This window comes from Rutidosis leptorrhynchoides, chromosome 8 (genome assembly GCF_046630445.1).
Source record: "Rutidosis leptorrhynchoides isolate AG116_Rl617_1_P2 chromosome 8, CSIRO_AGI_Rlap_v1, whole genome shotgun sequence".
Classification (NCBI taxonomy): Eukaryota; Viridiplantae; Streptophyta; class Magnoliopsida; order Asterales; family Asteraceae; genus Rutidosis; species Rutidosis leptorrhynchoides.
In genome coordinates this window covers 231,143,715-231,158,323 of record NC_092340.1, presented here as the reverse complement: position 1 = coordinate 231,158,323, position 14,609 = coordinate 231,143,715, and the positions used below count along the sequence as shown (strand labels likewise).

Below are 14,609 nucleotides of genomic sequence, written 5' to 3'. Positions count from 1 at the left end.
TGTAAAATATGCTAGAAATCGTGTTGTTATCATCATTTGTAAAGTTTGTAAGTCTAAGATTATCGCTAAACGATAATCATCTTTATTTTGTCTAAAGCTTGTATCAAAATAAGAATTATGGTTTGTAATGTAAAATATATGCAGTTGTTCTTTTAAAAATGTCGCATATAGAGGTCAATACCTCGCAATGAAATCATACGTTATCTAACACGTTCTTATGGTTAAGGACGGGTTATGACATGTGGTATCAGAGCGGTGGTCTTAGCGAACCAGGTTTGCATTAGTGTGTCTAACTGATAAGTCGTTAGGATACATTAGTAAGTCTGGACTTTGACCGGGTCTAATTTTTAAAAACCATTGCTTATCATTGTTGGTTAAAATTTATATGTAAATATTATGTAGTACTAATGGGTTAGTTGTTGTGTGATAGATGTCGGGCTCAAAACTTATTATCACATTCAGCGACTCCGAATCAGAATCTTCAGATGGCGTTTTAGTCATTAACCTATCCGATGACGAAAATAATATCTTTGGGGAAGACTCACAAATTCCGGATGAACCAACTATAGGGAACCCGGAAAGTGAACCCGAGGAGGAAAGTGAACCCGAGGAGGAAAGTGAACCCGAGGAAGAAATACAGGAAATTACGAAAGACAAGTTCGAATTAGGAAAGAAACGAAAGGCTAATGAATTAGAAAATTCAAATCCCGAGTTTAGTGAGGATGATGTGGCACCAACTCCACTAGACACTACCACCCCTATTCCCGCTATTCCAATTCGTTCTATCCCGGCATCCAGTTCTTCAGTCCCACAGCCAAAATATAGGCAGACAGCCAGGATAAGCGTTAAGCGATTCTTTGAACCTAAACGTCCTAGAAAATAGACCAAACGATGCGCTGCCGTATTAAACCATGGGATCATATAATGTTTTGTATAATATTATTAGTGTGGTTTGCTTAATGTTCGATGTAAGATAAGCATATGTAAAATAGTGAAGTGTGAAATGCAATAATTTTCCATGGTTAAGTATTATTTGGGTGGTAGTAAATGATTTTCGTACTAAGCTATTAAGTATGAACTTTAACGGATTATGGCGCGATTGAACCGAATGACGGAACAAGAAATCCAGGAACTCATCAATCAGCGAGTGAATGACAGAATGTTATGGGTCGAGGCTGCAAGAGGTGCTGCAGTTAATCCAAATCCTCATGTGGGGTGCACTTACAAAAATTTTCAAGCTTGCAAGCCCTCATCATTCAGTGGAACAGAAGGACCGATCGGTTTAACCCGGTGGATAGAAAAGATGGAGACTGTGTTTAAAATCAGTGGTTGTGTTAAAAAGGACATGACCAAGTATGCATCGTGCACTTTACAAGATAGTTCACTCACGTGGTGGAAAAATTTTGTGAAGGCTGTAGGAGGAGATGTAGCTTATGATACTCCATGGGAAGAATTCAAAACAATGTTAATCAACGAATATTGTCCAAGGAACGAGGTTAGGAAGTTGGAAGATGAATTACGAAGTCTGAAGGTTATTGGTACTGAAATCACCAACTACAATCAGCGATTCATGGAATTAGTTTTGCTATGTCCTGAATTGGTTCCAACCGAAGAACGGAAAATTGAAATGTACAAAGATGGTTTGCCCAAAAAGGTCAAGGCAAATGTTACAGCATCGAAACCTAAGACAATTCATGAAGCTATAACCATGGCAAATGAGCTAATGGATCAGGTCATCATGGATAAGAAAGCATCCAATACTGATGTGAAGGTATCAGGTAACAAAAGAAAGTGGAATGGAAATTATGATCGAGGTAACCAACAACAATCTTTTAAGAAACAAGAAACCACGCAAGGTGCAGGTAGTGGTTCAAGCTTTGGTTACAAAGGACAAAATCCTTTATGCAACCGATGCCACAAACATCACTCTGGCTACTGTAATGTGGTATGCAACAAATGTAATCGAAAGGGTCATCTTGCTGAAGATTGTAGGGCTCTCGTTACAAATACAAATGGTACCAAGACTCCTGCCACCAATGCAAATAGAACTGCTTTGGCTACCATTACTTGTTATGGGTGTGGAAAACAAGGTCACTATAAGAGCCAGTGTCCGAATCCAGAGAAGAATAATGGATCTGCACGTGGAAGAGCATTTGTTATTAATGCTAGAGAGGCGTGTGAAGACCCGGAGCTTGTTACGGGTACGTTTACCATTAATAACTTATCAGCATCTATTATATTTGATACTGGTGCCGATAGAAGTTACGTGTGTAGAAATTTTTACACTAAATTGAATTGTTCATCATTACCTCTAGATGCTAAGTACATGATTGAGTTAGCTAATGGTAAACTAATTAAAGCCGATAAAATTTGTCGTGATTGTAAAATAAATTTAGCCGGAGAAACGTTTAAAATTGACTTGATACCCGTAGAATTAGGAAGTTTTGATGTAATAGTCGGCATGGACTGGATGTCCAAAGTAGGAGCTGAAGTTGTGTGTGCCAAGAAGGCAATTCGCATTCCTTGTAAGGATAAAATGCCGGTGATGATTTATGGAGAGAAGGGTAACTCAAAGTTAAAACTCATTAGCTGTTTGAAAGCCAAGAAGTGTTTAGAAAAGGGATGTTATGCTATTCTAGCACATGTTAATAAAGTCGAAAAGAAAGAAAAAGAGAAGTGCATCAACGACGTGCCTGTGGCAAGAGATTATCCTGAAGTTTTTCCGGAAGAGTTGCCAGGATTACCTCCATTTAGATCTGTAGAATTTCAAATAGATTTAGTACCAGGAGCTGCACCAGTGGCTCGTGCGCCATATAGACTTGCACCGTCCGAATTAAAAGAACTTCAAAGTCAGTTAAAAGAATTACTAGACCGTGGATTCATACGACCAAGTACTTCACCGTGGGGAGCTCCAATTTTGTTTGTTAAGAAGAAAGATGGATCTTTTAGGATGTGTATAGATTATTGTGAATTAAATAAGTTAACTATCAAGAATCGGTATCCATTACCGAGAATTGACGACTTATTTGATCAACTGCAAGGATCATGTGTGTACTCGAAAATTGACCTAAGATCGGGCTATCATCAATTACGCGTCAAAGAAGAAGATATACCGAAAACTGCTTTTCGGACACGTTACGGTCATTACGAATTTTTGGTCATGCCGTTTGGATTGACGAATGCGCCAGCTGTATTCATGGACCTCATGAATCGAGTTTGTAGTCCATATTTAGATAAGTTTGTTATTATTTTCATTGATGACATTCTTATCTATTCCAAGAGTGAGCAAGAGCATGAGCAGCATTTAAGGTTGATATTAGAGTTGTTGAGAAAAGAACAGCTATACGCTAAATTTTCTAAGTGTGCTTTCTGGTTGAAAGAAGTGCAATTTCTTGGTCACGTTGTTAGTAGCAAAGGAATTCAGGTTGATCCAGCTAAAATTGAGGCCATTGAAAAATGGGAGACTCCTAAAACACCAATGCAGATACGCCAATTTTTGGGTTTAGCCGGTTATTATAGAAGGTTTATTCAAGATTTTTCCCGAATAGCTAAGCCGTTGACAGCGTTAACGCAAAAAGGGAATAAATATGAATGGACTTCTGAGCAGGAGAGTGCATTTCAATTACTGAAAAAGAAGTTGACTACGGCGCCTATTTTATCGTTACCTGAAGGGAACGATGATTTTGAAATATATTGTGACACTTCGCGACAAGGTTTTGGTTGTGTTCTTATGCAACGGAAGAAAGTTATTGCATACGCATCCCGACAATTGAAGATTCACGAGCGGAATTATACGACGCATGATCTAGAATTGGGAGCAGTCGTGTTTGCATTGAAGATGTGGAGACACTACTTGTATGGGGTTAAATTCATTGTGTTTACTGATCATAAAAGTCTTCAACATATTTTTGATCAGAAACAGTTGAACATGAGGCAACGTAGGTGGGTCGAGTTAATAAATGACTATGATTGTGAAATTCGTTATCATCCCGGGAAGGCGAACGTGGTGGCCGATGCTTTAAGCAGAAAGGAACGAGAACCAATTCGAGTTCGAGCGATGAACATAAAAATTCGCATGAATCTCAACTCGCAAATCAAAGAAGTTCAACGAGAAGCACTTACTAAAGAAAACATAAGAAATGAAATAATGAAGAAGTATGAGAAGCAACTCGTTATACGGGAAGACGGAATTCGATATTTTGCAAATCGTATTTGGGTACCGAAGTTGGGTGGATTAAGGAAGTTGATATTGAACGAGGCACATAAGACAAGATACTCGATACATCCCGGAGTCGGAAAGATGTATCAAGATCTTAAGACACATTATTGGTGGCCTAATTTAAAGACAGACGTTGCAACATATGTTGGGGAATGTTTAACTTGTTCTAAGGTCAAAGCAGAACACCAGAAGCCGTCAGGGTTACTTCAATAACCAGAAATCCCAGAATGGAAATGGGATGGTATTACCATGGATTTCATCACGAAGTTACCAAAGACTGCCTGGGGATACGACACCATTTGGGTAATTGTTGATCGTCTTACCAAATCTGCACATTTCTTGCCTATAAAGGAAACGGATAGAATGGAGAAATTATTACGATTATATATAAAGGAAATAGTTTCAAGGCATGGAATACCTATTTCCATTATATCTGATCGTGATAGTAGATTTACCTCAAAGTTCTGGCAATCACTACAGGAGGCACTAGGAACTCGTTTGGATATGAGCACCGCATATCATCCGCAAACTGACGGGCAGAGTGAAAGAACAATTCAGACTCTTGAAGACATGCTCAGGGCATGTGTGATCGATTTTGGAAACGGATGGGATAAGTATTTACCGTTAGCAGAATTCTCATATAATAATAGTTATCATGCGAGCATTAAAGCTGCACCATTCGAAGCACTGTATGGAAGGAAGTGTAGATCTCCTATCTGTTGGAATGAAGTAGGAGATCGACAATTAACTGGTCCCGAGATCATACACGAAACGACTGAGAAGATAGTACAAATCAAGGAGAGATTGAAAACAGCCCGTAGTCGCCAAAAGAGCTACGCCGATGTTCGAAGGAAACCATTAGAGTTTCAGATCGGTGACATGGTTATGTTAAAGGTGTCACCTTGGAAAGGTGTAATACGTTTTGGAAAAAGGGGTAAACTGAACCCAAGATATGTAGGCCCGTTCAAGATCATCGAACGCATTGGACCGGTAGCTTATCGACTCGAGTTACCGCAACAACTCGCCGGAGTACATAATACCTTTCACGTCTCAAACCTTAAGAAGTGTCTTGCAAAGGAAGATTTCACCATTCCTCTTGAAGAAATCCATGTCGACGAGAAACTACAATTCGTCGAAGAACCAATCGAAATCATGGACCGTGAAGTTAAACAGCTCAAGCAGAGCAACATACCGATCGTTAAGGTTCGTTGGAATGCTCGAAGGGGTCCCGAGTTTACTTGGGAACGAGAGGATCAGATGAAACAAAAGTATCCACACTTGTTTCTCGATGACGCAAAATAGGTACAATTTTAAAATTTCGGGACGAAATTTATTTAACGGGTAGGTACTGTAATGACCCGCACTTTTTCGATCGTTCTATACTTATAAGAATAATATTTACATAAATTAAACCTTACCAACATGATAAGCAATCCAAATTGATGAGATTTATGTTTTTGAAAAGAGTTTACACAACGTTTGACCGTCTAGTTTGACCGATGATATCACGAACTATACAATATATGATAATTATACGTTTGTGTATATATATGTATACATACATATTTAACATGATCTAAGAATGTTATAATATCTTATTTTGTATTAATAACAATAAGTTATAAGTATATTTTGAAACTACTAACTTAAGTTTTCAAAACGATAACCATACGTAACGTTAATTGACATAAATACTTATGACCTATAATGTTTATACATATATCGTATAAGTAATGTATTTAATCACTTTTTAAGGACTTAAATACATAAAATCATATAAGTGTATTCACAAAAGATGGCTATATTTGAATCCTCATTCCATTTTTCACAAAATTTCTATACGTATATCTAGAGTACATGTACTCATATCATACCTAGCTTCTATACGTATTTACTATTGGTATATACACATCAAATCACCACCAACCAGCCCTTGTTCAATGCCTTATGTATAAGGTAATTGCTTTTGTATGATTGTTTGACAAATACACAAGATTACAAGCTAAAAATTTTGTCTTCATACCCCCCTTTGTCACGTTTTTAAAGGGTCTTCATGGATCCTCATTTTGATTCATTTTAACTTCAATTATCTTAGCTAAAACACACACTCTTTCTTAACCCTTAAACTCCATAACCATTCAGCAAGAAACCATGAAGATCTAGCCATAGAAACAAGCCTTAATCACCATAAGAAAACCCTTACAAAAACACTTCAAGAATCCTTTCCAATAACACAAACTTACTTCCAATCTTTCATCCAATTCCATCACCCTTTTGGTTCTAGATTTTTACTTCTCTTTTACAGCAATCTTGTCCAAGTAACTTGAGGTAGTAACTTTGTTCATAACCTTATTCGATTCATATATATATAGCTATCTTATTTTGTGGTATAAAATTTTAACAACAAGAACATAGTTTGAATGTTTTCAAACTTGTTTGCAAACTAAATAGATCCTTCTCACTTAACTTTTAAAATACTTCAAGACCTGTAATATATCATAAATATATGCTAATTTAACAAGGTATAACTTGGTTTTTCAAAGAACACCTTAAAAACTGAATTTACGACGTCGGAGTGCAACCGGGGGCTGTTTTGGGTTGGATAATTAAAAACCATCTTAAACTTTGAATTGGAGGTTTATTTTCTGGAAAAATGATTTTTACTATGAATATGATAACACATAAAAATTTCATGATTTAACTCAAAGTATAAGTATTTTTAGAAAAATAATCATTTAAGGTTGTTTACATGATGGAAAATGATTAACTTCATAAATTTCACTAAAGTTTGACCTATGACCTGTGATTTTGAATACAAACTAAGGTATTTACAGTTCATAGTATTAAAGATGGACTCGATCCAAGGAAGTGGCAAGTTGAATCAACGAAAACGGAGTTGTAACGAAGAAACTATGACCAAAACGAGATCGGATATCTAAGACTAGTTTAGCTACGAAAATAATTGGAGAAAATTAAATAAATCACATCTTTTTAAAATAACATGATATTTTATATATATGTACTCATAATTTAATTTTATATGGTTCAGGATCACCCGTAAACAATACGAGAAGATTAATCATAAGATTCCCATGATTGTACGCAACACGTCATTTGACAACACCGGTACTTTATGTACGCAACACGTCATTTGACAACACCGGTACCGTGGGTCAAGATTAATCTCGACCAATACATATACGATGGGGGTTTTATTTATTTCATTGGGGGTTTATTAAACACCTAAAAATGAACCATTAAAATTGAATTACTAACATCGGACTGCTAACTACGGACTAAGAAATTATTAAAAGTATTAAAAGTATAATAAGTATATATATGTGACGATTGTTTTAAAAGAAAAGGTATTGATATATTATATATGGATAGGTTCGTGATATCAATCGGAGACCAAGTCAAAATTACATATCTTCAAGACGAAAGTGAGTATATAGTCCCACTTTTAAACTCTAAATATTTCGGGATGAGAATACATGTATTTTATGTTTTACGTTATGGACACAAGTAACTGAAAAATATATTCTACGTTGAGTTGTACCACTGGCATACTTCCCTGTAGCTTGGTAACTAATATTTACAGCGGTATTGTAAACGCGAATCCTGTTGATAGATCTATCGGGCCTGACAACCCCAACCGGACTGGACGACCAGTATTCAACGGTTGCACAGTACTTCGTTTCGTGACTACACTTGGTACGGTGTAGTAAGATTTCATAATAAAGGGAATATGCGACGTGATTAAATGTTAAGTATGGTTACCAAGTGCTCAACCACTTAGAATATTTTTATTAAAATGTTTATATATGAAATCTTGTGGTCTATATATATATATATTGCTGCCGGCATTAAACCTATATCTCACCAACTTTATGTTGACGTTTTAAGCATGTTCATTCTCAGGTGATAATTAGAAGCTTCCGCTGCAACATGTTGAATTTAAGCAGGATCTTGCGTACTCATATTTGTGTCAAAAATAAAACTGCATATCCGAGGATTTGTATTGTAAAATATGCTAGAAATCGTGTTGTTATCATCATTTGTAAAGTTTGTAAGTCTAAGATTATCGCTAAACGATAATCATCTTTATTTTGTCTAAAGCTTGTATCAAAATAAGAATTATGGTTTGTAATGTAAAATATATGCAGTTGTTCTTTTAAAAATGTCGCATATAGAGGTCAATACCTCGCAATGAAATCATACGTTATCTAACACGTTCTTATGGTTAAGGACGGGTTATGACACATAAGTCCCAAGTCATCATGCAATCTTCTCAATTAAGAAGTACTACCTGCAAAAAAAAAAACATTCATCATGTATACTGTTTGCAAGCATGTAAAGATATAAACAACTAAAAGGTACAAGGGTGCGTGTTACTGAGTTTTAGGTGTTAGTTTGTATTCTTTGAAATTTTAGCAGTTTTGTACTTATAGTACAAAAGTTATAGTACTTACAGTCTAAGATACGGTTCAAACATACAGTTTTAATGTTCTTATAGCATTCATGTAGAAATTTAGTATTAAAGAATTATTACAAAATATAGTTGTTATAAAAGATGGATAGTGTCATACATATCACAAACTGTAGCTATATAGAGTACAATATACAAAAGTCTGGTAGAGCAATTGTCCAAGCTTTGTAGATTGATCAAAAGCTTGTTAGTAAAGGCTACCTAAAGATGCAGTTGTCGATTGGTCTGCAGTCAGCTTTTTAACACTCTAGCGGTGAATTTTTTTTAACGGATTAAGTTGGTAGCAGTTTCCATCAATAATGAATTACAAATAGCAAAGTGCGTGTACCTGGATTTGTCTTTTGGTTTTGGTTCGTGATCCGGACATTTGAAATCAGTAGGTGTACCTAGCAGCTTCTTATATTCGTGTATAGGTGTGTGTGTGTGTGTGTATCAGTAGGGTCAGCATATGTATATTCATTTAAATTCGTGTATAGGTGTGTGTGCTTGCCTTTCAAAAAAAAACCAAAAAAAAAAATCATAATACTAAATACTTACCACCTGCAGCATTTTCAACAGCTCAACCATCGCTGACCTGTAATTTGAAGATCCTAAAAGTTAACGGAAGTTAACGAGACCTGATGGGTCAAATCAGTAAATTAAAACCAGAGGTGACATATCGACCCATGACCCATCTACTTACGAATTGGAGGATTCAGGTTGTGTTGTCACTCTAATGGGTTAAATCAGTAAAAAGATAAAACAGTACAACTAGGATGAAAAGGTGTCTATAGGTGCATTGGTCAAAAGTTGCCCAATGTGTCCTTTTACTACATAGAGTAATATAGAAAGATATCAAAATACTACCCATTTTGACCCGTTACCGAAACAAGTCCGACTCACCCATTTTTGTAACATTTAGAGAAAAAGTGTGTTGATTTTTGGGGGAAATCATACCTGCAATGGATGGTCATTGACTCCTTGATGTCATAAGATTCAAATTTTGCTGCAAAGATGGATATCTGCCAAATTCCGAACCTCTGAATTCACTTTTGGTTAGATATTGTTCATGAATGTATGTCAGATTTTGAAGGACCGGGGAAAATGATGGAGCTTTTGGCATCAATGCAATAGCTTCTTCAACAGGAAGGTAACAAAATGGACATGCTGACAAGCAGTAAAAGTAGAAAACTTTATAAAAAAAAAATAAACTAATTCACGAAAATTGAATGAGATTTGAAAAACTTACGACGTGGGCCCGTTCTTTTCTTGTTTGGTGGTGGAGGTGGCAATGTAAATGTTTCACATGGATGGCCATGAGGAAGGGCGTATCCAGTGAAATAAACAGGAGATGGTGGTAGTGGCGGCGGTGGTGGTAATGGTGGAGGTGGTGATGATGGTAGTGCAGGTGGTGATGATGGTGGTCGTGGTGGTGGTGGTGGTAGCAGCGGTGGTACTGGTGGTGGTGGTGGTGGTGGTGACATGGTGATGATAATTTTTTTCTCATGATTTAAAGTAAAATTCGATTCTTGATTCAATAACGAAGAATTAATAGCTTGAACTGTTTCATCATCAACGCGCATAGGTAAAACTGTTGGGATGGAATTGTTCTTATTTTCTATATTTTGGCTATTCTGAGCTTGTGTAACATCACCTGCAACCAAACATGAACCCTTAATTGGTCAGAGCCATCTAAAGTAAGGTCAAGATTAACCAAAATGCAGCAAGTATTGGTGCTAAAGGATATTGAGCTGAAAATATTAATAGAAAAGTAGATTATATCAAATTTTAAGGAACTGTACAAAATGCACCATAAAATTCAAGGAACTGGAACTAATTTTGGCTCAGAATCAATTCAATTCAAATGAAGTAATTATTACAGTAATAAAACTGAATTGCTTCTGTAAACCTAGAAAATTCTTTGAATCATTAGTAAAAAATGTACAAAATGCAGTGAAGCTAAAAGGACGGTTAGAAACAACAACAATGAATTATTACTACATTTCATAAAACAAATTGTGCTAAGAAAGGAACAATAATTACACACCCAGTATTACATCCTTTCTGTCAAGAACACATGAATACATGCACACCACATATAGAATAGAACAACATTGACATTTAATGAAAACAATTATATAGAACATGTCAAACCTTGTAAATCCAATGTGGACTTTCTGGACGAAATACCATACCAACAACAAGTACAATGGATGAAATAGTAGATAACCTGCATATAAGCCACCAGAACACATAGACTCAAAATGCTAAAATAAAAGTTATTTGTGGTGTTTTATCTGCTGCTACGACTACCATCAGATTATATATGTGCTCATCTAACACCATACACAATTAAAACTTAAAGATAATGGTCACCAATTGATCATCTAGTCATAAGTTTTAGGCAATAGCAATGTCTGAAAACATGACATTAAAGTGTACCCATTTTGAGCAGCTGACCCAAAGCTACTGGTAGGGGTGTTCAAACGGTTGGGTTTCGGTTTAGTAAAGTTATATGGTTTGGTTTATTTGGTTTTTGAAAAATAATACAAATACCCAATACCCAAACCGAAACCGAAACTATAGAAACCCAATCCAAATCAACAGAATAACAATCGGGTTAATCGGTTTGGGGTCCATAAATCTAATGAACACCCCTACCTACTGGTTGCCCATTTCACCACCAACAACAAAAAACCCGAAATAGCAGACATTTCAAACTACAATACAGCTTAATTTATCAAAAAAAAAAAAAAACGTGCAAATAATATAAAAGGATAGCGAATGCAACATAAAGTTCAAAAAGGATAGCAGATCTTTCATCGATTGCCTGAAACTCCCAAAAGATTGTGTACATATAAGTGACGACAAAATCATGCGATTATACCCTCATCCATCACTCTGATTGCACACACAGAGGCGACTTTATGTTAGGACCCGCGGGGTCCTGTGACCCCACTAGTTTTTCGAAATTTATCGACTAAAATTTAATAGTTTGGACTACTAAAATATTTGAAATTAGCCCACTTATCATTTTATAGTATGAGCCATTATTTAATGTGAAATATAAATATTGGTTGGAGTATAGCATAAAGAAAGAAGCGGTATTCTGTTTGTGTTGTTATCTATTTCAATTCGAGATAAAAGCTCAAGGGGGAGCAGATACTTATGTTAAAGGTGGATTTCAGGCATGGAATAAGAAAGAACGCTTAGATGTACATAGTGATAGCAAGCCACATAATATAGCTATCGAAAAATGTCAAAGTTTGATGAACCATAAACAGTCCATCACTTCAGCTTAGATGTACATAGTGATAGCAAGCCACATAATATGCAACTTAGAGAGCTCAACAATCGTTTCAATGAGGTGAACACAACATTACTTATTTCTATGGCTTCGTTGAACCCAAATAAGTCATTTAAAGCATTCCAAGTGGAAGATCTTATGAGAATGGCCGATTTCTATCCTTCCGAGTTTCCAAAACACGAGCTTGGATTTCTTAGAGGTCAACTTATGAATTATATTAATGATGTACGCGGTGATAAAAGGTTTAGTGATTTGAAAGGGATTGGGCACCTAGCAAAGATGATGGTTGAAACAAACAAGAGTATAATATATCCGAATGTATATCTTCTTTTGAAACTTGCGTTGATTTTGCCTGTTGCAGCATCTACAATGGAGCGTGCCTTTTCAGCAATGAAGTTAATAAAGAACGATTTGCGAAACAAATTGGGAGATCAATTTATGAATGATTGTTTACTTGCGTACATTGAGAAAGATGTGCTAGATGGTATAAGCAATGATGCAATCATGGATGAATTTTATCGTATGAAACCTCGTAGACAAAATTAAAAGCTTACCTTTAGTATTTAGGGATTGAATATATGATATTTTTTGTGTAGAGTAAGGGGTAATTTTTGTGGAAATGTTAATTTTCTTTTTGTATAAATGATATTCTTTTGCATAATGGTTGTTGTAATGACAATAGTAATAGATATGAACAACTTTTTATATTTTGTTGAGTATTATCCAATTTTATGTTTGTGTGTGACCCAACTCGACCCGACCCGATATGATCCGACAGACTCAATTTATTGAATAAAATTTTTAGGACCCCATTGGATTTTGATCCTAGAATCGCCACTGTGCACACATGGAGCAAAAATTGGAAACCCTAAGTTTAAAATTGAACTACTGGGATGTAACGAGATCAGCAGATAACAGAGAGGGAAAGTACTAAAAAACCCTAATAGATTGCAGTTGACGGTGGGAAGTATTTTATAAAATTAAAATGTTTGGATCCAAATACTATGAAATATGAAACGCGGGTTTGGTGAGAGGGAAGTATTTTCTAAGTTTAAAATTTTTGGATCCAAATAATATGAAATGTACAGGTTTTGTGGGAAGTATTTTTTAAGTTTAAATTTTTTGGAATATAACTGCCGCTAGAATTTTATATGTTTGTGGACTTTTTCTTATGTTAGGGATATTCTATTCTATAATTAAAGGAAGTAATAAAATAATAATATAATAGTTGCAATAGAAATAGATAAATGCCATAAATATTGTAGACAATATACGGTCAATGTTATGAAAATATGAGATGTACATTACTCCGTATATTTTTTGTTTGATATTAAGGGATGTTAGTGTTATTTAAGTTTGTTTTTTTTCGGCGAGAAAAAACGAATACTATATTAACTAGGCTCATTCATCGAAAGATGAAAAAGCCAAACAAGAATACAATGATACAACGTCATGGTTCAAAATTAAAAAGGAAAAGAAAATCTAACCGCTAGCTACACTCAAATCAACTTTAAGATTAAGGGTGCCCATTAAATTGCCATTATCATTACCACTCACATTAACAAACGGAACTTTTTGCAACAAAAACATCTCGAGAAGTCTCGAGGTTATCCCGAAAAATCAACTCCGACTCATTAACAATAGCATAAGAAACTTCCGGTACATTCTCTTGAGCATCAACTTCATCGATAACTTCTCTAAGGATGTTCGAACGAATGACTAAAGTAATCAAATCTTGAACCACTGATAATCTTTAATGAACCACTGATTTAGTATATGAAATTTATGTAAGATTAATCGATAATCTTATTTTACATGTACATATCGTTTTTATATAATATACATCTCACATATTTAAACAATGAATTTATAATTGAGATATATGGATGGCGATATACTAATATTTTAAAAGATAACTAAGTGTACACCTGCGAATTTGTGGAATTAAAAATTAAATGGTAATTATAAATAGTAATCAATATGATGGTCTTGTGGTGGTCTTGTGGTGGTCTAGTAGTTGTCCGGTGGTGGTTCAGTTGTCCAGTGGTTATCTGATCGTGTAGTGGTTGTCCACTAGTCCGGTGGCGGTTCGGTTGTCCAGTAGTCCGTTGGTGGTCTGGTGGTTCGGTTGCCTAGAGGTGGTCTCGTGGCCAGGTCATCCGGCGGTGGTTCGGATTTTAGGTGGTGGTCTTTAGGTCTGAAGATGGTGTGGTGATCATTCATAACTAACGGGTCGAATAACACCTTTAAATCTTCCAACTTAGCAAGGTGACGACAAGATGTTTAAGGATTAATATAGTGTTTTGACTCTGAATGGTTAAACACTTAATGCAACAGTATGCAGCATCGGATGTCCGTTAGTCTAGTAATGGTTTGTTGGTGATTCGGTGGTGTTCAGTTGATTCGATGGTGGTTTGGTTGTGGTTCAGTTGTTCGTTGGTGGTCCGGAGGTAGTTCGGTTGTCCGATGGTGATTCAGTTGTCCACTAGTGGTCGGAGATGTGGTGGTTCAATTGTACACTAGTGGACATGTGGTGGTTCGGTTATTCGGGGGTGGTTCAATTGTGCACTGGTGGACGTGCGGTGGTTCAATTGTCCGGTGGTGGTCCATGTAGT

At 35.9% G+C, this 14,609-nt stretch overlaps 1 protein-coding gene across 1 annotated transcript; it reads left to right on the top strand.

The window, feature by feature from the left end:
• Positions 1-12,018: 12,018 nt before the first annotated feature.
• On the top strand, positions 12,019-12,540 carry LOC139864029 (uncharacterized). Its single transcript, XM_071852618.1, has one exon. It carries the CDS (start codon positions 12,019-12,021, stop codon positions 12,538-12,540), a length of 522 nt encoding a protein of 173 aa, XP_071708719.1.
• The last annotated feature ends 2,069 nt before the right edge of the window (positions 12,541-14,609 follow it).

Bases quoted from the DNA above. Each gene is read 5' to 3' on its own strand.
- LOC139864029 (XM_071852618.1), top strand. From the start codon at position 12,019: ATGCAACTTAGAGAGCTCAACAATCGTTTCAATGAGGTGAACACAACA.